Source organism: Myotis myotis, unplaced genomic scaffold, assembly GCF_014108235.1.
Source record: "Myotis myotis isolate mMyoMyo1 unplaced genomic scaffold, mMyoMyo1.p scaffold_m19_p_3, whole genome shotgun sequence".
In the NCBI taxonomy this organism is placed as follows: Eukaryota; Metazoa; Chordata; class Mammalia; order Chiroptera; family Vespertilionidae; genus Myotis; species Myotis myotis.
In genome coordinates this window covers 135,153,460-135,181,443 of record NW_023416335.1, presented here as the reverse complement: position 1 = coordinate 135,181,443, position 27,984 = coordinate 135,153,460, and the positions used below count along the sequence as shown (strand labels likewise).

The window sequence follows — 27,984 nt, the reverse complement described above, 5'->3', positions numbered from 1 at the left end:
ACAAAGAGACATAATGTGTTACATGAAGTAAGAGAGAACCTAGAGTCACTGCTCTGTCATTGCAGCCTATAATCACTATGTTTAGAATAATTTTTGTGTGCAAAAATAATTTTTTTAAGTCACATATCCCCCACTCAGTAAAAAGGTGATGGTGGTGTGAAATGGAAAGTTCCTGCTCTCAGAGAACTTTCTAGGAAATTTCACTGTTGGTCTGGAGCTTAGTGCCTTCCCTTAAAAGGAAATGCCCATAAATAAAATGGAAAACTGTACTTCTTTCACCCTGAAAATATTTTGTCCATACTGATGTAGGTTGTGCTAAGTTGACTGGACAACACAAACCAAACCAAAGCAGACAAGCAAGGAAAATATCAAGCTTTTTTTATTTCTAATGTGACACTAGTGTCAGTTTGCATACACATTCACATTTTCCTATTTTTAAAAATTGTGCTCGTTTTGGGTAATACGCTTTTACCTTAGGGAACGGTTATATACGTCTTCCAGGGGAATTGTGTGATAATGACCCATTGCTCTTTATGGCTTGTTTGCCTTTATTTTGATCATACTATTTTGATTCTCTTATCCCTGATAATTTCCTAGTTTGTTTGTTCTTTATCCACATTGTTACTTTTAAAATCCTAGCTCAGTATTGGGAAATATATTTTCCTTCATCAGCCTGCAAATAGCAGATCTTTTACTTATGTAGGTTTGCAATCAAAAAGATGTTTCTCATATTCTCTGATAAGAAGGGGGGAATATTGATTTAATTTTGTTTCATCAAAGTAGCTCTTTAATTATGGGAGATTTCCCCAATTTTATTGAGCTATTTTAAGTGAATGAGGTAAGAGCCATTGATAGGAAACACAGTGAATGTATTAGACCAATTTTTGGACTTAAAAGCTTGTCCAAGTTTTATAATTGTATTTTTTTGAAAAAGAAAATTGTGGAATGAGTTAATGGCTACCAGTGGTATTTAGATTCCTTACTACTATTCCTTAGTACTATTCCTTATTACCACTACTATTCAGGTAAGAAGAATTGACAAACAAGATGTCAAATGTACCCCCTAGAAAACAAAATGAAAAATGTTTACTTGTAAGTTTATCCTAACTCTACTTGACGTATGTACACTATAGGCTGTTCAGTTGGTAGAATGTATATAAAAGAAGTTTATTTCTTTCTCAGCCTTCTGTGTGGCTGCTTTTTTAGCTGAGTCATTTATTTTTGATAAATTCTTTACCTCACCTTGTTCCAGAATATATTTAGAGTAGAGATATTCAGAGTAAATTTTTGACATGATGCTTTACATCCTTCATGTTTTCTTCTATGACTGCGTTTGGATCGATTGAGGCGTTTAGCATGCTGACTGTGAAAGAGATGGTTTTTAACTGTGTGAGATTTGAACTTCACATCTTTCAAGCGTGGAAGCATTAACACTCCAGCAGTGTTAAGCTCTTTATACCACCCATTTCCCCTCTTTTGAGTTCTGGTGAATTTTCTACAATTGCTTCCATTGGCACTCTTGAAAATCAGTGTCAGTCCTATAAACGTAAGTATGGTCTTACAACTGGATTAGCCATTGATCTGTGTACCTCCTGAATATTGACTTCTAATTTTAAAGGTAAATCTGTTAATAACGTTTTCATTTGTTCATCATCAGAAAGGACAAAACCAGGAAACCAGTACTAGGTGTGAGGTTTAACAGTCCAGAAAGGGGAAATGTAACTTTGAGGGATTTTAGAAGTTCACTTATAAGATGTGGAGCCAGCGAGATAAGGAAATCATGAACTTTTGGCTGTATAGCAAAAAGAATAAATATATAAAATTTATGTACAAAATTTATAAAATGTTCTTCCAGAAGTTCACTTGTTATTATAAACTGTAGTGGTTTAATTTTTCTTTTTTACTCTTCAGGCTTGATATAAATTTGACATATGCCATGGTTGCAGACATTAATTTGCTAGGCATTAGTCTATATACTACAAAGGTCAGCAGCATCCAGTTCAGCTGCATTAAATAGGTAATATATTTTGTTTAAAGTTTTAATTAAACCCAGGGCCTGAAAATATATGGTCCCTGTGGGGAGTTGTAACACTTTCATGGCAATAATAAGGCAATAATAATGGTTAGGTCTAATGTCACTTGCTTTCCTGGAAATATGATATGAGACAGTTGATTATATTTCATTGCTATTAAAACCACACAAGTCCACCTGTTAACATTAATTCTTACTTTTGCCTGTTTAATGGTAAAGGAAAAGATTGGTGCTTAAAGACTTTACTTATAAATTCAGTTATGAGAAAATGAATACACTAAAATTAATACTTAATTATATCTTTCTTATTCTCTGATTCCCAAATAGTTGCAATATGTTCTGCTTGGAAAATTTGTTTTCTGAGGCTTCAATAAAAATAAATAAGAAGAAAGTATACATTTTACTTTTTCTTTGGGAAATGTCCATGGAATGAACCTTTTACTAAAGGTTATAGGGTTGTCTCATCAAATTGAGGTGATATAATGTTATACTTAGAATTTTATTAACTAGATTTCAAAATTTGGCATTCTTAAAAGATGACTATTTTGGTGACTAGATGAAATGGACATAATCATGAGAGAGAAGACAATTTTGTATGAAGGATATAGTTTTTGTACATATTTAGAGTAGGCAAGTAATAAAAGTTAAGTTAAAATTAAATATATGTTAGCCCTGACTGGTTTGGCTCAGTGGATAGAGCGTCAGCCTGCAAGTGAAGGGTCCCGGGTTTGATTCCGGTCAAGGGCATGTATCTTGGTTATGGGCACAACCCCAGTGTGTAGGGGGGGGGGGTGCAGGAGGCAGCTAGTCAATGTTTCTCTCTCATCGATGTTTCTAACTCTCTATTCCTCTCTCTTCCTCTCTGTAAAAAATCAATTAAAACAATAAAAATATATTTAAAAATATATATATTTTAGTGTTAAATATATTTAACTGTATATACTTAGCTATATGTGTACTTATGTCTGCTTTTCCTAATATATAAAGAAAAGGTTTTTTTCTACATAAAAATCTCATTTAACTCCCCTAATGAGCTGTTCTTTAGTTTTAATGATATCTCCTGTAGAAACTATTGCGATACTCAAATTGAATAAAGAGTTAAAATAAAACTTACAAAGTTTTGTTCCAGAATATGTCTTTTTTGCCTACATGCTAATTATGGGTATTCATTTTTTGAACTGTCATTGAGTCGTATTTTCAAGTGTTCATTAAAAATAGAATGAATTTAATTAACATTAATATAAAATTATAGTATAAATAAATTATTCATTGCATATTATGGAGACATATTGCTTGATCCAGAAATACATATGAAATGTATTCATAAGAAGATGTATGTAAAGCTGAAAATGCTTTTATTATATATACACTTTTGACATTTGCCTGCAAATATTCAAGTCCTGTTTCTCTGAATACTACTATTTTCATTAATTCTTTCCAGGCTAGTAGAATATTTGCTTATTATTTTTTTTCTTTTCTCTGGTATAAACCTTTTTTTTTAATTAAACACAATTTAGCACTTCCTTGATATTTCTAGTATTCTCTAATTAAGTTATATTAAGCCATTTTATTTACTCCAGTGTAATTCTTTCTCTCTTTTTTATTTTTTATTGAGTTGAGAGAGAGAAAGAGGAAGAGAAAAAGAAACATCTATTTTGTCATTCCACTTATTTGTGGATTCATTGGTTGATTCTTGTATGTGCTGTGACTGGGGATTGAACCTGCAACCTTGGAGTATTGAGATGAAACTCCATCCAACTGAGCTTTCCAATCAGGGCCCATTGCATTCTCTTGAGGGCAGTATTATATTTTGAGGGAGAGGATCATCAGCTCCACCAACATACACAAGAATACACCCCCCCTCCCCCAATTAAGACCACCCCCCACACACACACACAGTCTCCCTTTTTCTTTTTGGAAAATGCTGAGCATTTAATAGGATTGGCTCCAACAGTGGTTGATTGATTATTTTCAGTGATTTAGTTCTTTGAAAACATAAAAGGAATTGATTAGTCTAGAGAACTTCAGGATCCCCTGTTGCAAGTAGAGAAATATTGACACAGGATCCTGGCTTTTTACCAAGTTAAATTTTGATGGCACATCAGTTGTTTCCTGTATATAACCTCACACTAGAAATTAGCAACCTTTTCAACTTTCACCGAAGTTTAACCCCTTTCATGATGTGTTTTACTTAATGAAATGTGTATTTGCTCCCCACCCCCCACCTTTCCTCTTTTGGGCTTAAAACTATTCTTTCAGGCTTTAAGATTTCCCTTAAGTTTGATGCTACCAGACTTGGTGAAGTATTAAATATTGACCTTTTTCAGAAGCCTCCTTAATTTTAAAATTTGGGTCATATTTCATTTTACTTCCAACTCCTCCACCCAAATGGAAAAAGTTATTGAAGTCTGTTGTCAGATATTAAATAATCTCTCTTATTTCTGTAATTATTTAAAATTCTTCATCTTTTTCTGCTCTGCACATTAGCTATTGAGGATTTCCTAACGGAATTAATATATTTAAGGCAGGTGGACTGTGTTATTTTTATAAAGATAAGGATATAAATATAAGAGAGTCCCAAAATTTGACAGCCTATCGTTATAGTAAGTTTATGGTATAAATAATTTAACAAAGCCAGACTTCCTAATGTTTCTGTGTTAATGCTAACACTGTGAAGTAAAAAGTGAGAATTAAAATTACAACAAAGTTAAGCTCTTGAAATAATAGACTCCTAATGTCATGTGGTTCTGACAGACCACAGATTCTGGAAGAAGTATATACTTGATAAAAATGTAACATCTAAATCCAAGTTGATATATAATGTGATCAAATATTTATCAGATATTTCTCAAACTCTTTTGAGCCAGAGGCTTCTGAACTTAGGTTGGAGGACTGATCATGAGTTGAAGTGTTTTATGCCTGGTTCTACACATCTCAGAGTCTAGTTTGGGATTAAGAAGCTTATAATTATCCAGTTAGGTCCTCCAGGTACATAAATAAGGGTGGGTGGAGTTTGGATAAATGAAGAATTGAGTACTAATCTATACTAATAAAAGGGTAATATGCTAATTAGACCGGGAGACCTTCCTAAGTCCTTCAGGACAAAGCCATGGTGGCGGGGCCAAGGCAGAGGCGGTTAGGGTGAGCAGGCCAGCGGGGGTGGGCAGTGGGCGGGGAGTTGGGGGTGAGCAGGCCGACAGGCAGGTGAGCTGTTAGGAGCCAATGGTTCCAGATTGTGAGAGGAATGTCCGACTGCTGGTTTAGGCCCAGGGATCCGGCCTAAACCAGCAGTCGGACATCCCCTGAGGAGTCCCAGATTGGAAAGGGTGCAGGCCGGGCTGAGGGACACTCCCCTTCCCCCACCCCCACCCCCACCCCCGTGCACAAATTTCGTGCTCCGGGCCACTAGTCTTAAATAAAGGAAATCAGTTTGTAAAAATTTTCTTCTTAAATTGACAAATTATAATTCCATAGCAATAAACATTTCAACAAGAATTTTATCAAAAATCTGACAAAATACTTCCATAGTTTATCTGATAGACTTAACAGGAAAATTGAGCAAATGAGGGGAAGAATAATTTGTTGTACTCAATATTAATATAAAATATTAAAAGAAGCTGTAGTAACTAGAGCAGTGTTGTACTTGTATAAGAACAGAAAACCAGACAGAAGCGAGACCCTAGAAAAAGATAAAAATCTACAAAACATTTTTGTAGGTAATAAATGTAGAATTAAATATTGGTAAGGGAAGGCAGTTCTTATAAAAGTTGATCTGGAATAATCAATTAAATGTTTGGGAATAATAAAACCCAATACTTGCCTCACACCATAGGGCAAAATGCATTTCCTATGAAATAAGTAGCCATTTGTAATAATGAAATTATATAATTAGGAGAGAATGTATGACCCTATGATGAAAAAAATATTTTTTGTGCACAAAAGATAGTGTTAAACCTACAAAGGAAAACTCAACTTGATTTGCATACATAAAATTAAAATAGTCTGAAACAAAAAACTGTTTAAACCATCTTTTGCAATATCATACAGGAAAGATAAATACAGAAATTAAAAAATGGTTTAAATCCATTATATAATAACTTAAACATAAAAATATTTCATGGGTAAAATTTTGTGAAAATGTGTGCATTTTCATTAATCATTAAAATAAAAACTTTAAATAAAAGCATTTTTAACTTTTCCAATGGACATTTTAAAAAGCATTAGAATCTCATTTGATGAGGCTTTAAAAAAGTTGTTCTCATATACTATTTGTGGAAGTGAATATTTTATCTTAAACATTAAATTTGCCAAAGCTTTTTAGTTTGAGAATTCAGCTGCTACATATGTAGTCTAAGGAAATCATAAGAGAAATATAAATAAAAGGAGATTAATAGGATGATAATTGCTGAAGTTGGTATAGCACCTCCATAAAAATGTGGGAGGGGATTATTTATTTATTTATTTATTTATTTATTTATTTCTTCTTCAATAATCACAACTTTATTTCTAAAAATCTGCAATGGGAACAGTGGCTTTACAGCTCTACTCCCAGAAGCCCCAAGTTCAGTTTTATACTCAGTACAACCAAATGGAAGATGACTCACTTTGTCTTACATAATATGAAAATGTGCTAGACGAGTTGAACCTGCAGGCAGTAAAGCATTTTTTTAAGCTATTGTTTTGGTTTACTGCTGAAGCATTTGAAAAGAATTATGTGTTCAATGTAGCTCTTTGCCCATCAGCATTCACCTTGTAGACCTCTTGTAGGGCACATCCCCCAAAGTAAGAGACCCTGGTGGAAAGTACCTCAAGCAGCTGAGTTTTCTCCTAGGTCTGCAAAAATAAATAGTGGCGAGTGCAATGCTACTTTCTAGGGGTAATTTCACTACAGAGCCGAGGCCCAAGGCGCCCAGGGCAGTCAGCAGCACTAGCCTGCCAGGGGCTGGGATCTCCATTTGGTCAAAACTGGGTTCCCACCTGCTCGCTCCTTCTACTCATACTAATAGGGGGAAAGGATGGAAGACACCAGCGTAAATAATGGGAACAAAGGAGCACAGGGTCACTAAAGTGCCGATGCAAAAACCAAAGCCATGCTCCCCACCCCCCCCATGTCTGCCAGCCCGGACTTGCCACTAAACCCTAGAGGGTATCTCTTAGTTCACAGTACTTTTATCTTCATTTATCTTGATTTAGAAACAAATCAGCAGGGAGGACGAGGTTCTCAAAAACAGAAAGATTAAATCTTCTGGTCCAAACCTGGTAGTCACTGGCCTTAGGCTGCCGAGTAAGTTTGGATTTTTTTCCTTCCAGGGCAAAAGCAATAATCTTCCGCTTGCTGTGATAGGCAATATAGAGAACAGCAACAAGAATGGCTGCAGTCACCAGATACGCAAAAAAGTGACTGCTCTCCGCACTTCCAAGATTGTCCTTATAAAGGTCATCCTTCTTCCTATTTATGGAATCCAAAAGTGCCCCTTCAAGGTTCTCTCCAGAGGCAGGGCCAGGCATTTCCTTCTCTTCTTTGGGTGAAGAGCCCCTTCAGGTTCAGAACTGTCTTCCGTGGACAGACTTGTCAGGACTGTTTTCCGTGGACTGGTGGTCCTTATCCAACTTTCCAGGACTGTTTTCCGTGGACTGGTGGTCCTTATCCAACTTGCCAGGACTGTTTTCCGTGGACTGGTGGTCCTTATCCGACTTGCCAGGACTGTTTTCCGTGGACTGGTGGTCCTTATCCGACTTGTCAGGACTGTTTCCCGTGGACTCGTGCTCCTTAACCAACTTGTCAGGACTGTTTTCCGTGGACCGTTGCTTCTTATCTGACTTGTCAGGACTGTTTTCTGTGGACTGGTGCTCCTTATTCACCTTGTCAGTTCTGTTTCCCGTGGACTGGTGCTCCTTATTCAACTTGCCGGGACTGTTTCCTGTGGACTTGTGATCCTCATTTGACTTGTCAGGACTGTTTTCCGTGGACTGGTGCTTCTTATCTGACTTGTCAGAATTGTTTTCCGTGGACTTGCGGTCCTCATTTGACTTGCCAGGACTGTTTTCCATGGACTTGTGGTCCTTAACTGACTGGTTTGAGTTGTCTCCCATGGACTGTTGCTGTGAGTCTGATCCAGCAGAGTTGGGAGCCATGAGCTGTGTCGGAGCCTGTGGGTCATTCTGAGGCAAGAGGCTGGGGGAGAACTGGGTGGAGACTCTTTCTGTAGTCTTTATGTTCTTCTGAGTGGGTGACGGAGAAGTGGGCTCCCTGTCTTCCGCTGCTGCAACCATCAAGAGGACCAACGCAACCAGGAACTGCATTGGGAGGGGATTTTTTAAATAAATAAAAATTGAATATTGATCTTGATGAGAAAATTGAATTTTGGAAAAATTATCACATTTTATTTAATATAGGAAAATCCTAGAAAGAACCTAAATACTTACTAAAGCTACCAAAATTTTATTAGTTACATAATTTATTTTTTTTTTCAGTATGTAAAATAAATTCTGGAAAAACACTAAAATTTACCAGTTGCTATCTATGAGTGATAGAATTAATAAAATGTAATAAAATTGTGATCTTTCAGACTTTCTGTAATGAACAGATATACTTTTAATTAGATAGAAAATATATAAATATTTAAAATACTCAAAGAATTAGAAAGAGAGCAACAAGAAAAGCCCAGAGTGAGCAGAAGGAAGGAGATAATAAAGATCAGAGCAGAAATAAATGACATAGAAACCAAAAAAAAACCCCAAAAAAACAAAAAACCAATACAGAAGATCAATGAAACCAAGAGTGGTTCTTTGAAAGGATAAACAAGATTGATGAACCTCTAGCCAGGCTCTCCAAGAAGCAAAGATAGAGGACCCAAATAAACAAAATCAGAAATGAAAGAGGCAAAATAATAACAGACCCAACAGAAATACAAAGGATTGTTAAAAAAAATACTTACTATGAAGAACTCTATTCTAACAAACTAGAAAACCTGGAAGAAATGGACATATTCCTAGAAAAATACAACCTTCCAAAACCCAATCAGGAAGATTGTAAAAATCGCAATAGGCCGATAACTATGAAAGAATTTGAAGCAGTCATTAAAAAGCTTCCAGCAAACAATAGCCAAGGTCTAGACAGCTTCACAGGGGAGTTTTACCAAACATTCAAGGAAGAACTAAAACCTATCCTCCTCAGACTATTCCAAAAAATTCAAGAGGAAGGAACACTTCCAAGCTCATTCTATGAAGCCAGCATCACCCTAATACCAAAACCAGGTAAAGACAACACAATGAAAGAGAATTACAGGCCAATATCCCTCATGAACATAGATGCCAGAATCCTCAACAAAATCTTAGCAAATCGGATCCAGCAGTACATCAGAAAGATCATACACCATGACCAAGTAGGATTTATACCATGGATGTAAGGATGGTACAATATCCGCAAATCAATAAACGTGATACACCACATAAACAAATTGAAAGAAAAAAACCACATAGTCATATCAATTGATGCAGAAAAAGCATTTGACAAAATTCAACACCCTTTTCTGATAAAAATTCTCAGCAAGGTGGGAATAGAAGGATCATATCTCAACATAATAAAATCCATATATGACAAACCCACAGCCAACATCATACTCAATGGGCAAAAACTAAAACCATTTCCCCTAAGAACAGGAATAAGACAGGGATGCCCACTCTCGCCACTCCTGTTCGACATAGTACTGGAAGTACTAGGCATTGTGATCAGACAAGAAGAAGAAATAAAAGGCATCCAAATTGGAAAAGAAGAAGTAAAACTGTCCTTATTTGCAGATGACATGATACTGTACATAGAAAACCCTAAAGACTCCATCAAAAAATTATTAGACTTAATAAATGAATTCGGCAATGTAGCAGGATACAAAATTAACGCCAAGAAATCTATGGCATTTCTATACACCAATAGTGAACTTACAGAAAGAGAGACTAAAAAAGCAATCCCACTTACCATCGCACCAAAAAAATTAAGATACCTAGGAATAAACAACTAAGGAGGTAAAAGACCTATATGCGGAAAACTACAGGACACTGAAAAAAGAGATAGAGGAAGACATAAACAGATGGAAGAACATACCGTGTTCATGGATTGGTAGAATCAAGTTGCTTAATCTCAGTGAGCAGCAGTCACTTCATTTGTAAAATGAGACAGGTATTAATTGCAGTGTAAGCATACTGTAAAAATATGAGATAACATATTAAAGACCTTAGTAGGTAGTCAATAAATAATAAATTTTATTTGATAGGCAGCCTGATGCAATGGAAAAAAACATGGGCTTTAGGGCCATTCAAACCTTTTTGGATGGGATTTCTACTTGTCCTCCTGCAAGTCACTTATCATACCTGAGCCTCCTTCTCATCCATAAAATGAGTATTCTAACTCCTTCTGTGAATTAGAAATGAGAAATATGAAGCCCCTACCTTGTCAGTACTTGTTTATTGCTTAAATCTTTATTGAGTTACCATTTAAACACATTTAAGTTGATATATGACCATTTTCTTGCATTTTAGGTTTTGCATCTTGATTTTATTACCACTTTTATGGACTCTTTTTGTGTTGAAGTTACCCTTAGAACTGAAGTGCATCTTAGATGCTAAATATTTCCCCCTTAAGAATTGAGTAACGTCTGCGGCAGCAGCATCTTTAAAGGTCATCCATGGATTATTATTGCTCTTCCTTAGTCCTTTAATTCAAGAGATAAGCCCAAGGCAAAGTGAAATAAACTCCATGGCAAATTATCACAGACTAGAAAACAATTTTCTTGGAGTAAGAAAGAGAGTGTAATTTTCACCTGAACCAGAGCGGCGGAAAGTTTGTGATTAGTCTGTAGCAGCTGGGTGAAGCAGTGTGCTCTGAGGCCAGACAGGCCTGGGCTGAATCGCAGCTTTACAGTTTCTACATTTATGAGTCTTTGTGTTTTATTTAGCCACTATGCTGCTCACTTTCCTCGTTTGTAAAATCCAGGTAATGACATTTCTTAATAACAAATGAGATGCATATATAAAGCAACTAATAGACTGAAAACATGTTTCATTTTACAAACCTACTGAATAGTTCGTAGTTACTGAATGGTGGTAATTAGTTAAGGCTTCTTGAGGGAAATGAGAAAACATTTTGCACGCCCAAAGATGCAGAATGTGATGCATGGGAACATATAAATCAGACATTTACCCATCCCCCTGCTTGCTATTCTGATTCATAGTAAACTTCAGTGAATTATTGTCATTGAAATTGTTTTTATTACTGAAATATAATGAGTGGTTATATAAAAATTTTCTAAGTTGTAATGGATAATACCCAACTAGGTTGGCTATGTACATTTTTCATATATTTTCCAAGATGCATTATTAGATTATATTTTCTATTTCTAGTCCTTTGATATTTTTCCATGTCACAAGCTTTACAAACTAATAATTGCTTATGAGTTTTTACTGAAGACAATGGGCCAGCCATGAATTATTTAGTAAATTAATAATATTTCATTTCAAAAGTAGGCTTTAATAATGATAGATTTCTGATTTAGAAAGAAAGTACGCTTTCTGAAGTGATCTTCAGACATCATCAACTTAAATATAGATATTTGAATCTCAAGCTCTATGGCATTGTGGTTCTCTTGCATTCTTTTACTAGACAGAAAGCCTACTGTTATTATTCTACAAATTAATTGGAATTTTTATCAATAAAAAGTAGAAACTATATTAAATGCAATGATTGTACAACTTCTAAAAAGTGACTTATGAACACTTGAAGATCCAAAGTAGAATTTCAGGTTGATTCCAAACAACCTGCAAACAAGCCCATTTTCAGCTGTAACTGTGATGTTAGTATGTTTTCTGCTGGCTTTAGAATACATTTTAGAGATAAATATTTGAATACAATTTACCATTAATTGCTTTAAAAATTTCAGTACTTTAGAGATTGTGCATCCTTCCTGTTATATAAATTATATCTAGAATAGTTTTAATGTGAAGAGCAGTTCACTTTTCCTAAGAAAAATTACTATTTTCTTTATTAATGAACATTTGTTAGTTTGTCGTGGCAAAAAAAATAAAATATAACTTTGACAGCATTTCAGTTTTTATAAAGATATTGTAACAAAAAACAATATAGTTATTACAGAAAATTAAAAAATTTATTCCTAATCTTACCAGTCTAACAACTGTGAGCACTTTGTGTATTTCATTGCAGTCTTCGGCCTTTACTTCAGTAGTTCTTGCATCTCACCTCAAGCATGAGATTGAATCTAATCAAATTCTTTTAAAGTGCGAACACGTTTTAGGTTTAGTAAAACAATACAAAACGTTTTCTAGCTATTAGTTTCATGATAGTATAATTTAAGGACTATTCTCAGAACTAGAACACATAGATGTATGTAAGTAGATGCATACATATACTTTTCACCAATATTTTTTACTGACCAGTTGAGCCAGGGGCACTCAAAAGGTCAGGAGACTCAAATTAATTCAATTCATCAAACATATTAGTATTGACAATGCTGTACTGATTGAAGGAGAATATGGTTAAAATAAAAGGAAGCTAGCTCATCCTTGATATAAGGATATACAATCAATGTAGGTAATGCATATAGAAAAAACAACTGATTATGAGTATAAATGGAAAAAGCTATCATAATGATGATTAGTTAAGCTGTAAAAGTCTGCTTGAAAAATAATGCAGGTTACCAGTCTATTGCTTGGTCTCAGAAACTGAATAGCTTCTACATTTGCAGTGCTTATTAAAGCTACAATATTTAACTTAAATACATAAATTATCTTAAAATATAATTTTTCTATTGGGTGATTGTTCTCCATAATCATATAAGGGAGAGAGGCATTATAATAAAAGAGCAACTGCTATACTTTTGGCATTATTTCCAATTATTTTACTCTTACTTAGCTACTAGTAAAATGTTATTTAGTAGGTAAAATTTATATAAACTGAAAGTAATAACAGATACCTCAAAGGCCTCCGACTAGCTTTAGAGTTGGTGCTGGGCATGATAAATAATTTGTCATATAGATTTAAAAATGAAAGTGGTAAAGTTTGTTTACTTATTAAAATATAAAGTGCAAATAATTCTGAAAAAATCTAACATTAATGCATAATCATGAGTTTGTCATTCCTTCATTTAATCCAACTTTCTCAATGCGGTTGTAAACCTTAGAGGGTAGGACCCTAAACTTCTCTCCTCTGGATCCTGCATAACGCTCTTCACTTAATAGTTATATTATAAATGCTTATGTTTCTAAAGGAATGAATGAATATGAATTAAAAAAGCAAATGATTATACATAAGAAAAAACACTTATTTTACGAAACACACACACACACACAAATGGTGACAAAGCACATACACTTGGGAATCAGATGTTCCTAGATTAAAAATTAAAGTTTTACCACTTAGTACACTTTCTATTTTAGCCATTTCACTTAATTTCTCCAGACATGTTTTCTCTTCTGTAAAATGGAATGATGACGACTTGTAGCGAATAAAATGAGATAGCAGACGAAAGTACTGGAAATGTCACGGGATATAAGCATAGTGATGCGATGCTGCTGCAAAGGCTCTTGGAGAGCTGTGTCCTCAGATTGATTTTCACGCTTCATTTTCCAGGTGAAGCATACATGCGGTTAAGCAAACTCCCGGAGGCAGAGCACTGGTATATGGAATCACTGAGATCCAAGACTGACCACATTCCTGCTCATCTCACCTATGGGAAACTCCTAGCTCTAACGGTGAGTACCTACCTTCCTCATCCTTTAGAAATTGGTTTTCTCCATGCAGACCGAGCTGGATGTGGTTGGAGGTGCTGGTTCTTAGCCAGTTGACTCATAATGATAGCAACACTAAGTTAGAACCCTATATAGAAAATGTGGAAAAAAGTATTTCTTTGACTGTAGGGTTTGCTTTATATAAAATTTGACATGTCATGATCCCTGATGTAACTTAATGAAAACATATAATTGAAGAATCCCCAATTTGTGGTTACATAATGAATTGTCATAATAACAATATTTGTACAAAGATTATGTTATTATGTTACTATAGTTCTACAAGCCAATATTAACCCCAAACTGGCAGTAATGTAAAACTAAGTCTAATTCTTTTAAAATAGGCAAACTGGTGTATGTGTGTGTGGATCAGTATCACCTGGAATTTCTTCTAACTGAAATTATTATCAAAGAAGTGGAGCCACCATTTGGCCACTCATTATGTGACAAGCACTCTTAGAGGCCACGTTCCATGAAAGTGGTGTCAGTTTGAAGCACAAGAAATTGCTGATATTCTACTCTTATTACTTACAAATGCCAAAATTTCATGTGTTTGAAAGTATTATTAATATTTTTATTTGATACAACAGATGATTGTCCAAAATATGTGACGTTTCTGAGCTTATCCAGCCACTCAATAGAACTAGCCTTCAATCCTAATCTGAATCTATTACCTATCCTGCTTTAGTTACATCACCTGATCTTTCTCCAATATTAATAAAAATAAATGAATATAAGGAACACAGAGCAAAAGGTCAGGAAAGTGATTCCTAAGTGAGTGCATAGAAATGTATCTTATAATTATTCAAAAGTAATAGCATTTACTTTCTCACAGAAGATGATAGATTAAACACTTAAAATGTATCTATTCTAAGATATCACTAAAATGCTATTAGAGAAATTATATGGGCAGACTAAGTAACCAGAAAACATCTCACTAAAAAAAAGTCTAGAATGCTAAATAAAATATAACACATATCCTCTTAATGCATAGCTGAGCTCAAAAAGTAGTGAGAGAATTTTCCTGTAGCTAGAAATGAAAGAACTAAACACCATAACAGTAAACAGCAGACTATCCTGTAGCTGATTTGGGATAGTTTACTGCTTGTGACAACCTGTGGGAAGGGAAGAGGTGTTTTGTTTGTTTGTTTGTTTGTTTTTGTTCTTGCTGGAATAAGAGACAAAGCTCCAGATTAAGTGGAAGGCTAGGAATTAGATGCCTAATAAAGTAGATAAATTTATATTCTTAGTGAAAGGATAATACAGACTAAGATTGCATACTGATACAAGAAAGTAGCCTGTCTCAGCATGGGATCTGAATGGAGAATGAAGGAAGTCTCTGCTGGGAGTTTATTTTAAGTCCTTTTCCTACCAGGCTTTGGGTTTTGAATTTACTTTATTTGCATAATCAGGGAATTTCTAGGCCAAGAAATTAAATAAAAAATCAGCCCACTGAAAGCTTTTGCCAAATAAATTATGGATGTCCTTCAAAAAAACAATTAAATCTAGAAAGAATTACTTAGTGAGGTATGGAAAGAATGGTAAACAAAGTAATGGTTACTATGTTGGTAAATTAGAATAAACTTTTACTGAATAAAAGATTGAAAAAGAATAATCTCATGGGAACGATCAGAGTGAGAGAAGAGATGATAGTTAAATTGATTTTGGAAGTCAGAAAGTGGAAGGAGATATTACAACTGATTTCTCAGAGCTGGTTTTGGGATGGGATAACAATGAAAAGATATATTACATACTCAGAAAGAAACCTGGGGAGACCACTCAAGATTTTGAGGCATCCAGCTTAGATGAGAGTTAAAGAGCATAAAATGAGGTAATCAGTTATAACGAATGGAGCAGCCAGACCTCTCCCCCATGTACACATGCCCCAACCAGGCACTTCACCTGTATGACAAGGGGAAGGAGGCTCAATGGTGGCGGAGCTGTTGAATAATAGAGGTCAGTTCTCAGCAACAGCTTGCACAATTGAAAATGGAATGAAAGGGAATGAAAAGAAGATTGAGTGAATGTCTTCCAGTGGATACTCGATCGTCAGTACCCTCCCCTACCACATGCAGAACACCAACAGCACAGAGTGTATACTCCACCAGCTACCCCACCTCACCACCCCACACACATCCCGCCTCCCAAGAAATTATTGAATTATTTTCTAGAGAAACTGGTCATTGTAAAAAAACCATTTCCACATACCTACTTTTGGAGAGGCCCTATAATTGATAGTTCCTAAAGCAGATACACAGAAGTGAATCTGTCTAGTCTAGGAAGCACATCTGTGCCTAAGGAACATCATTCAGCTTTTATTTAACTTACTGCTAAATATCAATGGGCGGATGCCCTGGCCAGATGGCTCAATTGGTTGGAGCATTGTCCATACACCAGAAGGCTGTGTGTGGGTTTGATTTCCGGTCAGGGCATATACCTAGGTTGCAAGTTCGATCTCTAGTAGAGGGAGGGAGAGAATAGGGGAGGCAGATGGCAATATTTGTCTCATACATTGATGTTTCTTTCTCTCTTTGTCTCTCTTGCTCTCTCTCTGTGTCTGTCTCTATCTTGGTCTCTCTCAAATCACTAAAAATCATGGTATCAGGTGAGGATTTAAAAAAAAACATTTATATATGCACAGCCACAGATCACAAATCATAATATAAAAGCCTCAAATGTAAAAGATTGGAACTGATACAAATTATTAGGAGGACAATGAAAGAAAGAGATGAAAACACATTTCTTAAATTGTTAGAAAGAGATGGCAGTGAAGTATTTCATGAAGCAGGATGTCATTAAAACATAAATAATGAAAAATGAGAAAGAGCTTTTAAAAACACTAATACAAAAAGATATGTGCACCCCTATGTTTATTGCAGCATTATTTACAATAGCCAAGATATAGAAACAACATAAGTGCTCATCAATAGACCATTGGAGGTAGGAGATGTGGTATAAATACACAATGGAATGTTACTTGGCCATTATAAAGACTGAAATCTTACCATTTGCAACAACATGGATGGACCTAGAGCAGGGGTGGGCAAACTTTTTGACTCGAGGGCCACAATGGGTTCTTAAACTGGACCGGAGGGCCGGAACAAAAGCATGGATGGAGTGTTTGTGTGAACTAATATAAATTCAAAGTAAATATCATTACATAAAAGGGTACGGTCTTTTTTTTTTTTTAGTTTTATTCATTTCAAACGGGCCGGATCTGGCCCGCAGGCCATAGTTTGCCCACGGCTGACCTAGAGGGTATTATGCTAAGTGAAATATGTCAGACAAAGAAAGACAAATACCATATGATTTCACTTATATGTGGGATCTAAAGAACAAAATAAATGAACAAACAAAACAGAACCAGACTCATAGATGCAGAGAATAGATTAATGATTGCCAGATGGGAGGGGCTGAAAGGGCTGGGTAAAAAGGTGAAATGATTAAGAAGTACAAAGTGGCCATTACAGAATAGTTACGGGGATGTAAAGTAAGTGTAGGGAATATAGTCACTAATATTATAATAACTATGTATGGTGCTAAGTGGGTTGTAGAATTACTGGGGGGCAATCACTTTGTAAAGTATATAATGTCTTAACCACTATGTTGTACACTGGAAACTAATATCTATATCATAAAAGGCCTGTGGCTGTGACGCCATAATGGCTGGGCCTCTAGTAAGATAATATTGAATGTAAGCCATAATTGAAAATAAATAAAAACATAAATAAAATAAAAAATATGATATCAAAACAATTTTCATTTGAAGGATAGGAGAATAAAGTGAAGAAATATTTCCATATAAAAACAAAAGGAAAAGGAAATAAAATTAAAAAATTATGAAATAAATCAATATAAGGCTCAACAGAAAAAAAATAAAGGAAAAAGAGAACATTACTTAAAGTTTATGGCGACAAGTTGCTATTTCTGCCATTTAGAGGTTTTAATATATTGAGTTTAATCAGAAAAAAAATTGTTTTAACTTATGAAAACCATTTTCATTTATTATTTTGACAGTATGATAATTCATATAGCTCCACTTAAGAATATAATTCATCTATATCACTTGCCCCAAATACTATCTTTGAGATGTTCTCAAGGATTTCAACTGACATTATTTTTAATTAAATTGATAAATGACCACCTTTGAAAAATATTGATACAAGTATAAGATGCCTGATTTTCAAAAATGAAGAAAAGGTCATTTAGAAAAAAAAAATTGAAAGTTTAAATGTACTTGGTTCTGAATATACCTAGAGTCTGACACTACTTTGGCTGTACAAACAGTATATTCTTTTTTTCCAAGTTCTTTTCAAGCCTTAATATTTTAAGTTTCCTGTACCAAAAATATGATTTTACAGGCTGCTTTATTTTTTATAAGGCATTTTAAAAAAACGGGATTTAGAAATTTTAACTCACTTAAACATATGGAAGGGAAGGAAAGACTTGTGTATTACAATCCAAATTTTAATTCCCCCACACCACCCAAACTTTTATAGTTTCCGATTCGCTGATTAGATGAAATACAAACCCAATTATGGAATGACTTGAAATCACAGTGCCAAAACCTCACAACCGTCTTTAACAGTTTCTTTTTGAATTATGAGATTTGGCAAATTTCTGATCCCAATGGATTGCTTTTGTCTAAATTTGGGTTTCTTGGCCTGGTAACAGGCCCTTGACTTAACATGAAATTGGCAAGGTGAAAAATGCCACACATTTTGACTTCTGAATGCTTTATATATTAAATATTGTAAAATAGAATTGTCTATTAGTCTCAAGAGAAGAGAAATAAAGATGGAGTGGTGTTTTTATTGTTTTGTCAAAACTGACCAAGGCAAATATGTAAAAATGATATTCAACTATAGACTATAGAGTAGGATTTCATATAAAAATTATATTTTTATTTGACAAATAAAAAACAGATTATTGGTGCCTTTATTATAGCCAGTGGAGTGATTCACCTAGTACTTTTTGGTACAGATTTTTCCTTAAGAATTTGTATAGTATTTACAGTATTTAGAAAAGTTGAAAATGATTTATCATCTCCCAGAATGTATGAAAAATGTCCTTTTTCTCTTTCTACCTGCTCAGATTTTATTTCCTCGGTGAAGTCTTTTTTTTTTTTTTTTTTTTTTTTTTTTTTTTTTATTGCTTAAAGTATTACAAAGGGTATTACATATGTGTCCATTTTATCCCCCCGCCCTAGACAGTCCCCTAGCCTCCCCTATCCCCCCATGTCTTATGTCCACTGGTTATGCTTCTATGCATGCATACAAGTCCTTTAGTTGATCTCTTACCCCCCTACCTCCTGCCCCCCAACCCTCCCCGGCCTTCCTGCTGCAGTTTGACAATCTGTTTGAGGGAGCTCTGCCTCTGTATCTATTATTGTTCAAAAGTTTATAATGGTCTCTATTATCCATGAATGAGTGAGATCATGTGGTATTTTTCCTTCATTGACTGGCTTATTTCACTTAGCATAATGCTCTCCAGTTCCATCCATGACGTTGCAAATGGTAAGAGTTCCTTCCTTTTTAGAGCAGCATAGTATTCCATCGTGTAGATGTACCACAGTTTTCTAATCCATTCATCTACTGATGGGCACTTAGGCTGTTTCCAGTTCTTAGCTATGGTGAATTGTGCTGCTATGAACATAGGGGTGCATATATCCTTTCTGATTGGTGTTTCTGGTTTCTTGGGATATATTCCTAGAAGTGGGATCACAGGGTCAAATGGGAGTTCCATTTTCAGTTTTTTAAGGAAACTCCATACTGTCTTCCATAGTGGCTGCACCAGTCTGCATTCCCACCAGCAGTGCACAAGTGTTCCTTTTTCTCCACATCCTCTCCTCGGTGAAGTCTTGCTCAAGTCTTTCAAGCAGTTGTTTTTTTCCTTTCTCTGTGCTTCTATACCATGGTCTCATTATCTTTATAATAGTGCTTCCAGATTGAATGGCAGAAATAAATCTATGTCTGCCTTTTGACCCTAGACATGGGACAGGAATTAAGTCTTCCCTTTTTATCTCTTCAGGCGATTCACTACCTTGGTAACTACACCTATAACCTCCTTGTGCATTTCTCTTTTTAAGTTATTTGAGGGCTGGGTGCATAACTTTTGACTATTTTTATTTTCTTAGCCCAATTCTCATTTCCTCATTCCTTTCATTTGGTCAACACATGTATTAAGACTTATTACTCCATGCTAGGCATCACTCTAATTCCCAATGATATGTTCTGAATAAATGAAAGAGAATGGCATGATTATAGGTTGCACACAGAGTAATCTTCCAAGACCCTAGAAGGGGAGTCTGGGCTTGATATCTGTTATTCTGTGAATCTTTAAAATGAATATCCTCCTCTTCTTATACATAAGGACACTGAGTTTTAAAGATTTAAGGCACATCCCCAAGAATAATTTAGCTACTAAGTAGAAGAATTCGATACAGCCTCGATGTTTTCTGAATTGAGCATCATTAATTTTCACTCTATATTACATAATTTTAAGTGTGGAGTCTTTTTCCCCTTGTTATACCTGATAGGAGATTGTAAAAGTAAGCCAGGATTTCCTGTCTCTCCCTTTTTATAACTCATTTTTAGATATTACCTCTATATACTAGGTTAGTTTGAGTGGTTCAACAGATTTTTATTATTAAGCATCATAGGTCATGAACTTAGGACTTCTGTTTTTGGCTGTTGGCACTTTTAGGTCCTACATTATAACAAAATACAAGTTTTCCCAGGTACTCTAGGGAGTAGTTCTGCCTTAGGGTCACTGGTCTTGTCCATATTTAAATATACCATAGTTGGGCCTGGGCGACATCTCTTTAAAATATCTGGAACTTTTTATACCAACATCATGTCCAATTAAAATACTATACAGGGGCACTCTCTAAAATTGTGATTTATTTCTTGTTTGAACTTTATTACCTAGGGCTAATGCTATGAATTTAAAATAGGGCATGCATTAAGAGAGAAAGGAAGAAATAACATTTCTATTATTATGCTATTTCAGGTGTTTATAGTTGTTTCTAAAGCTGTGTGTGTGTTCTATAATTATTTTGATTTTTTTGTTTTCCTTCCTGTTTGTCCTGTTCAATTTATTTAAGCCAAATATTTTTCAGTTTTTGTGAGCCAGTGAAATTAATATTAACTTAAATTGTACTAATAGCTGTTTGGCTGATAGCTTATTTTACTAACAGATTTAGGTTAGTTGGTGAGAGAGAAGGAAGGCTCTGATGGCAATTCTTGATACAGAAAATTTTTATTTTGGCTTCTGCAAGTAAACACTAAGCCAGATTTCTGTGTCTAGTCTCTGTTAATTATGCTACAAAAACTCCAGTTGTGAAAGTTCTTGATATTCGATAGCAAAATTATGTACCCCAGGCCAGAGTACGGTAGTGTCCATGTAGTTTGTCTCAAGTGTTGTGCTGTTTGTTTCCTTGGGTCTTTTGTAATAATTATTATTTAGAGGTGGGGTTATTTTTCACTTTGTCCTTTTCAGACCAGACTTCGTGGTAATCACCACACAGCCTCATTTAGATTAGAGGGAGAGAAAATAGTTTGTTTGTTTTTTTCCTGTGAATCTAACATTGTTATGTATCTGTCCAATTCAAGTTGCAAAATTTATTCTGTGAAAAGAGGAGTAACTATAACATAAATTTTGCTACTGAAATACTGTATGAAATAAAGAAGAAACTTTATTTCAATACTGTATTCAGGTAAGCATTTTATATAAAGTTGCCTCATCTAAACTTTATGATTTAGTATTCTAGAGATAATATAGTTATTATTGTATTGTTTTTACTCTGAAGCATAATGGATCTGATAGTCATTTTTTATTATTTTTTAAAGTATATTTTTCTTGATTTCAGAGAGAAAGGGAGAGGAAGGAAGAGAGAGATAGAAACATCAATGGTGAGAGAGAATCATTGATTGGCTGCCTCCTGCATTCCTTCTATGGGGATCGAGCCCGCCACCTGGGGATCAAGCCCGCAACCTGGGCATGTACCCTTGATCAGAATCGAACCCAGGACTCTTCAGTCCGCAGGCATACTCTCTATCCACTGAGCCAAACCAGCTAGGGCTGATAGTCATTTTTTAGAGACCAACTCCTCACTTCAAGATACAGATATTTTTATCTAGAATCAATCTTGCAATCATTCTACTGATTGCCACTCAAATATATCCAAAATGTCTCAGGATTTTATTTCTTGCTTTTGAATGTCAGTAGAAGTCATTGTTAAAGATATTTCCCTTTGCCTTGGCTGGCAAGCTCAGTAGTTTGAGTGTCTGACTGAAACCAATTGATGTGAGAGAGGCACACTGATGTTTCTTTCTCTCTCCTCTCTCTCTCCCTCTCCCTCACCCCTCCCTTGTGCTCTCTTTAAAAATCAATGGAAAAAAGATCATAAGGTGAGGATTAACAACAACAAAAATATTTCCTTTTGCCAGATATTCTTAGAAATAGTAAAAATTAAAATATTCAAATTCTCGGGCATTAAAAGTTACATGAAATAATTCTAGCTGCTTCATATCTACATATACATGCCTATGTTTGAAACCAAATGCTTCTATTTTTAGTGGTAAATAGAATGATATTGCTTTTGAACTAACTTATATTTCATTGTTACTGTTTTGTTTGTTTGGTTTCTGTATTTGGTCTGTAGTTATCATTTAGTGCAATTTAAGTAGCCCAGCAGGCTCAGGCCCTCATACTCCCCCAGTACTCGGATATAGAAGGATGTAGATGGACAAGTGGTGTGCCCTTAAAAACACACTCCTTTACACAACCTGCATTTGACACACATGTGCTGAGCCTGCACTTTGGCTATTCTATGTAATAAAAGGCTAATATGCAAATTGTCCCCTCGGGAGTTCGACCAGGAGACCAGGAGTTCGATCGCTCGCTATGATGTGTGCTGACTACCAGGGGGTGGCACGGAACATGGCAGGCGACCAGCAGCAGCAGTGGGGCACTGAGGGAACAAGGGAAGAAGGAGGCAGGGAGGCTAGGAGGCGGGGTATCTGATCGGCCCTGATCGCCAGCCAGGCCTAGGGACCCTACCCGTGCCCGAATTTCATGCACCAGGCCTCTAGTGCTCTATAATAAACAGTTGAGATACAGAGACAAAGAAGGCATTTCCTTGGTCTCAAGTTGCATGCTGTTGAGGAGAAACTGGTCCAAGAGCCATGGATAGCTGCTTCAGTGGTGGGTTGCCTTGCTTGTGATTGGAGGAAATGGCTTGTTTCAGAAAGGACAATTATGTAGGTACCTTAATTTTATTTCCTTACTCTTTCATTTTTATTATAGACATAGGATCTCATTTTTATTATAGAGCAGGCACTCTTTCCTCACTTGACAGTCCTTTAATTTGCTATGCGCCCCATTGATGGGCTGCATATAGTGCAGGACTCATGCTCAGGACTTCCAGGTTGATACTCTTCCTCCTGCACCATGTGACTCTCCTGCCATGTAAGAAAGCATGGACACATTTTAATGTGAGTTAAACTCTACTTTAAACTTGTGTCTTCTATTTTCTTAGCCTGATAAATTTTTTTAATAGGATAAAATTTGAGTCTCTTTTCTGGCTAAAACAGCATCGTGATGTAAGTATGTTTACCTTTAGGAAAGGTGGTACAGACAACATACATTTTCAAAATGTATGCTTTTTCAAACACAAATATCTTTAACCTTTACCAAAGGAGGTTACCTTTTTTCTGTGAAATCTGGGTATGGATATATATGCATATTCATATACATGTACACACACATGCAAATATATAAAGAAAGCCACATCTGTTCTAAGATTGGAAAGTTTTTGTTTTTGCAGTCTCATAAGTAGGTTCAGAAGCAGCCCAGCTATAAATGTGTTCACAAATCCATAGGCTTTTGCATTTCTCCTATATTTACCCACATTACATTGAGGCCATGAGCCTCAGCAACCTGAAGCATGAAGCCTGCAGAGCTGCAGATTGTATTCTTAGTTTTATATTAAAATTATACTTCTTCCAAGCAACAGTTAATTCTGAGTTCAACTTGATTTTTATCTAAGTCCTGAGCTTCTAGGACCAGCTAACTTCTCACTAATTGCCTATCTCCCTTGCCATGAATCTGTTGCTTTCCTACCTAACAAAGAATTAAATATTATGTATAGGGTGGCTCTGTACCCTGCCTCTTCAGTGGTCATCCCAGGCACAGTCCCTTCTGGATAAGCACAGACACTTTATCACATGATGAACTAGGCGCTTTATGTATGCTGTTCCAACACCTCCTCACAAATCCCAGACTCTAGACACCCAGTGTAGAGATGAAGAAGCTGAGCTTCAGAGGTTAAATCCAGATCCATGTTCAAAGCCTATACTACTATGCTTTGTTTTTTCTGAGAGCTGTGCTATTTAAATTGCTCTCTAGCCTTTTATTTATTATGCCAAAATATGCATATGTGGTACCTGATGTGCATAAATGCTTAACTTCAAAATGCAAAATTTTGCTCATTTTTAAAGCAAATCATTTTTCATTTTTAGATTTCTTGTAATGCATTTCTAAAGTGAAAAGACAATTTCTGTGTATATTTATATATATATATAAGCCTAAGCAACCGTTAATGCTGGAATGACCGGAATGACTGGTCAACCAGTCGCTATCATGCACACTGACCACCAGGGGGCAGACACTCAATGCAGGAGCTGCCCCCTGGTGGTCAGTGCGCTCCCTCAGCCAACATCCTGCGGCCGGCCAACCTCCTGGGGTTCCTCCCACTGGCCGGCCACGCCCCGCCCCCCACCCCCGTAGGCCTCCATCGCCGGCCAGGTCGAGGGACCCCACTTGTGCACATATTCATGCACCGGGCCTCTAGTCATTAAATAAAGAAAAAGAATTTTAATATAGGTAATTGATAAAAGGATTTAGGTATTTATATATGTGAAGTAACAAGGAAATAGGAATAGTGAAGTTTAAAGTTGAATTTTTAATGTAAGCATGCTGTGTATGTTATACCATATATGGAATATAGTTTCTCTCATATTTTAGGTCTTGAAGAAATGTGATATTCTAAACTGAAAGGGAGGACAGAGTGAGAGGCCCAAGTGAAGTGACCACTGGCCTTTACCTGGTTAACGTTTAACTGGTAGAACATTGAGTTGGAGCCAGAGCACCTGAGCACTTACCTGCCTTGAAATTTACTTCTTCTCACAGTGGAAAGCATAATTCTTTTAAAAGGCTTAAATTGCAGATATAATTGTGGCTCATTTCTGAAGTATAATTGAGGCTCTTTGTCAAAAAGACAGAATTAGGTACATTCTTGAGCCCACACTGTGATTCCGTGTGCACTGTAATTACTTGAGGTGGGAACCAGGAACGTGAGGGTTCACATATGATTAGGACCCTTTGCTCACGTGGCACTGGGTTTCAGATGGGCACTGACCGTTGTTTACATGCCCTGCGTTATGATGTCATGGGATGAAGAAATAGGGAGTGTGGTTGTTGGATGTAATGGTCGTTTTGGGAAATTTTGTCTCTGAGAAATGGAGCTTGAAGACATTATGTCTTATATAGTGTGCACTATTTCTTGAAATGAAACAGCAATAGCTAGAAGAACAGGATTTCTGTCTGCTTGAATCAGAAATTTATGCACTTTAAGCAGAAAATTACTGATCAGGAGCCTGTGGTCCTATGTTTTAAGATGTCTTTGCATATCTAAAAAGATTATTGCCTCAGCAGCAGTATAGGATTACGTTGAAATCTATTGCTTTGGCTTAGATAGTTTCCTGAGGTCTACTTTCATCTTCTCCCCTAGAGTGCACATTCCCCACAAGTGGTAATTACCTTCACTCATCTTCCCCTCACCACTTCAACAGTGCTAAATGTATAAATATAAATAACTGCCTATTTATATTAGGCACTTATTGGATTTGATACCCTTGCTTTGACTATAAATATTAAAGCTGACTCAATAAATAATGTTACTTGGCAAGAATTGCTTTTACTTGATTATAAAAGGGAGGTTTAAAATATGATGAAATTTAAGGGTACCAACAAGATTTTACCCCTGCCATTATTGCTCTGATAGTTTCTATTAAAACGCAGTTCCCAAAAGATCCAGAAGACATTCCCAAAATGTATTCCATAAACATTAATAATTCTAGATGTTTCTTTAAAAAAAAACACACAAAGTTAAATTAGCGTGGCAAAGCTCAATACTATATTTCTTTCTTAAAATATGTTAATATACATACAACCTATTAAAGGACCTGAAAGTCATTTTGTATTTAAAGCCCTACTTAGAAAACTTACTATGGCGCCCTTTTTTAAAGTTGACCTCATCATCTAGAGAAATGAATGTCCTGCTGAGTAAACTCTGGGGAACTTAATAAAAACCAAACTGCAAGGAGTGGGACAGAGTACAGGAAACTCCAGAATAGACAAAAATGAAAAAGACAGTTTTACCTGATAGACCCATACATTGGAGCAAGAACACTTGAGTGTTGCTAACCTAGTGATTTATAATTTAGTTAATTCTTAAAGTAGCCATTTAGTTTGAGACATCTACGAATTTAGTAAAAATTGAGTGTAATTCTTTGCTTTCCTCCATGATAGGTGGTCAGAGATACTAAGGAAGTTCCAGGAAATTAGGATGCAGGGTATCACCACGTTCAAGATTTTGGAAGAAAAAAAAATCATTAGGGCTAGAGCTACTCTAAAAATAGCCATTTGTCAAAACCTGTCCAAAACCAAATCGAGTTGAACTACAGTTGAAATGTTTTAATGTGCTTAGGATCTGTTTGCAATCTTCAGGACATAGGTAAAACAAAACAATTTTGTTTTAATTTTTTTTCATAATTCTTTTTTATTAGTTATGTGTTTTATGCATTCTACTTTCTTTTTGAAATATTGTATTTTTTAAATTCTTCTCTATTGTTTAAAGTATTACATATGTCTCCGCTTTCCCCCATTGACCTCTCTCCGGCTGTTCCCACCTCCCAGCATATGCCCTCACCCCCACACTGACTGTGTCCATGGGTTAAGCTTATATGCATGCACACAAGCCCTTTGGTTGCTCTTTTAACTCTCCCACCTCCCCTGCTTTCCCTCTGAGGTTGGACAGTCTGTTCAATGCTTTTATGTCACTGGATTATTTTTGTTCATCAGTTTATGTTGTTCATTATATTCCAAAATGAGTGAGATCATGTGATATTGATCTTTCTCTGACTGGCTTATTTTGCTTAGCATAATGCTCTCCAGCTCCATCCATGCTGTTGCAAATGGTAAGAGTTCCTTCTTTTTTTACAGCAGCATAGTATTCCATTGTGTAGATGTACCACAACTTTTTAATCCACTCATCTGCTGATGGGCACTTAGGCTGTTTCCAAATCTTAGCTATGGTGAATTGTGCTGCTATGAACATAGGGGTGCATATATCCTTTCTGATTGGTAGGAATATTGGATATATTCCTACAAGTGGGATCTCTGGGTCAAATGGGAGTTCCATTAGAACAACTTTGTTTTTAAACTCATTGAAGTTAAGCCATAATTTTGAAAGAGGAAATTCACTTTATTAATTTGTGACCAGCTGCAAATTATCTTTTCATTGTTTTTTAATTCCTGAAAAAAAATAGCATTTGATCATGTCAATATTTAAAATCTTTTTCTGTACAAAATGTTAATACTTATATCCTTCAAAGAATACAGGGGGGGACAAAAGTAGGTTTACAGTTTTTTCATGGAAAATAACACAGTAATTAATAAATAATAGTACAAGAATAAACTGAGTTTCGTGTACTCACAACTATAAACCTACTTTTGCCTCACCATGTAGTACGTCAGAGGAAGCACTTACGATTTGGTAGAGTTCTTTCCTTGGCTGTCATATTCTCTCCCTCCCATATAGGTATTTAAAAAAAAATTTATCTTAGGACTTTGCTATTGTTACAAAATGTTTTAAACATCTGGATAAAGAGAGAATGTTGCAACAGATACCCATGCATTTTTAATTCAAATAAAACAGGCTAAAATTTTGTTGGCATTTGCAATCTATCTATCTATCTATCTATACACACACACACACACACACACACACACACACACTAGAGGCCCGATGCACAAAAATGTGTGCACTCAGGGGGGGTCCCTCAGCCAAGCCTATGCCCTCTTGCAGTCTG

The 27,984-nt window shown here is 35.7% G+C and overlaps 1 protein-coding gene across 3 annotated transcripts in view; it reads left to right on the top strand.

Annotated features, from left to right (window-relative positions):
- Positions 1 to 27,984, top strand: part of TMTC2 (transmembrane O-mannosyltransferase targeting cadherins 2) — a 398,878-nt gene that overhangs the window by 265,334 nt on the left and 105,560 nt on the right. For all 3 annotated transcript variants that reach the window (XM_036300084.1, XM_036300085.1, XM_036300086.1), the window contains exon 8: positions 13,671 to 13,792. In XM_036300084.1, coding sequence (XP_036155977.1) covers positions 13,671 to 13,792 — 122 coding nt within the window. The remainder of the gene's footprint in view (positions 1 to 13,670; positions 13,793 to 27,984) is intronic.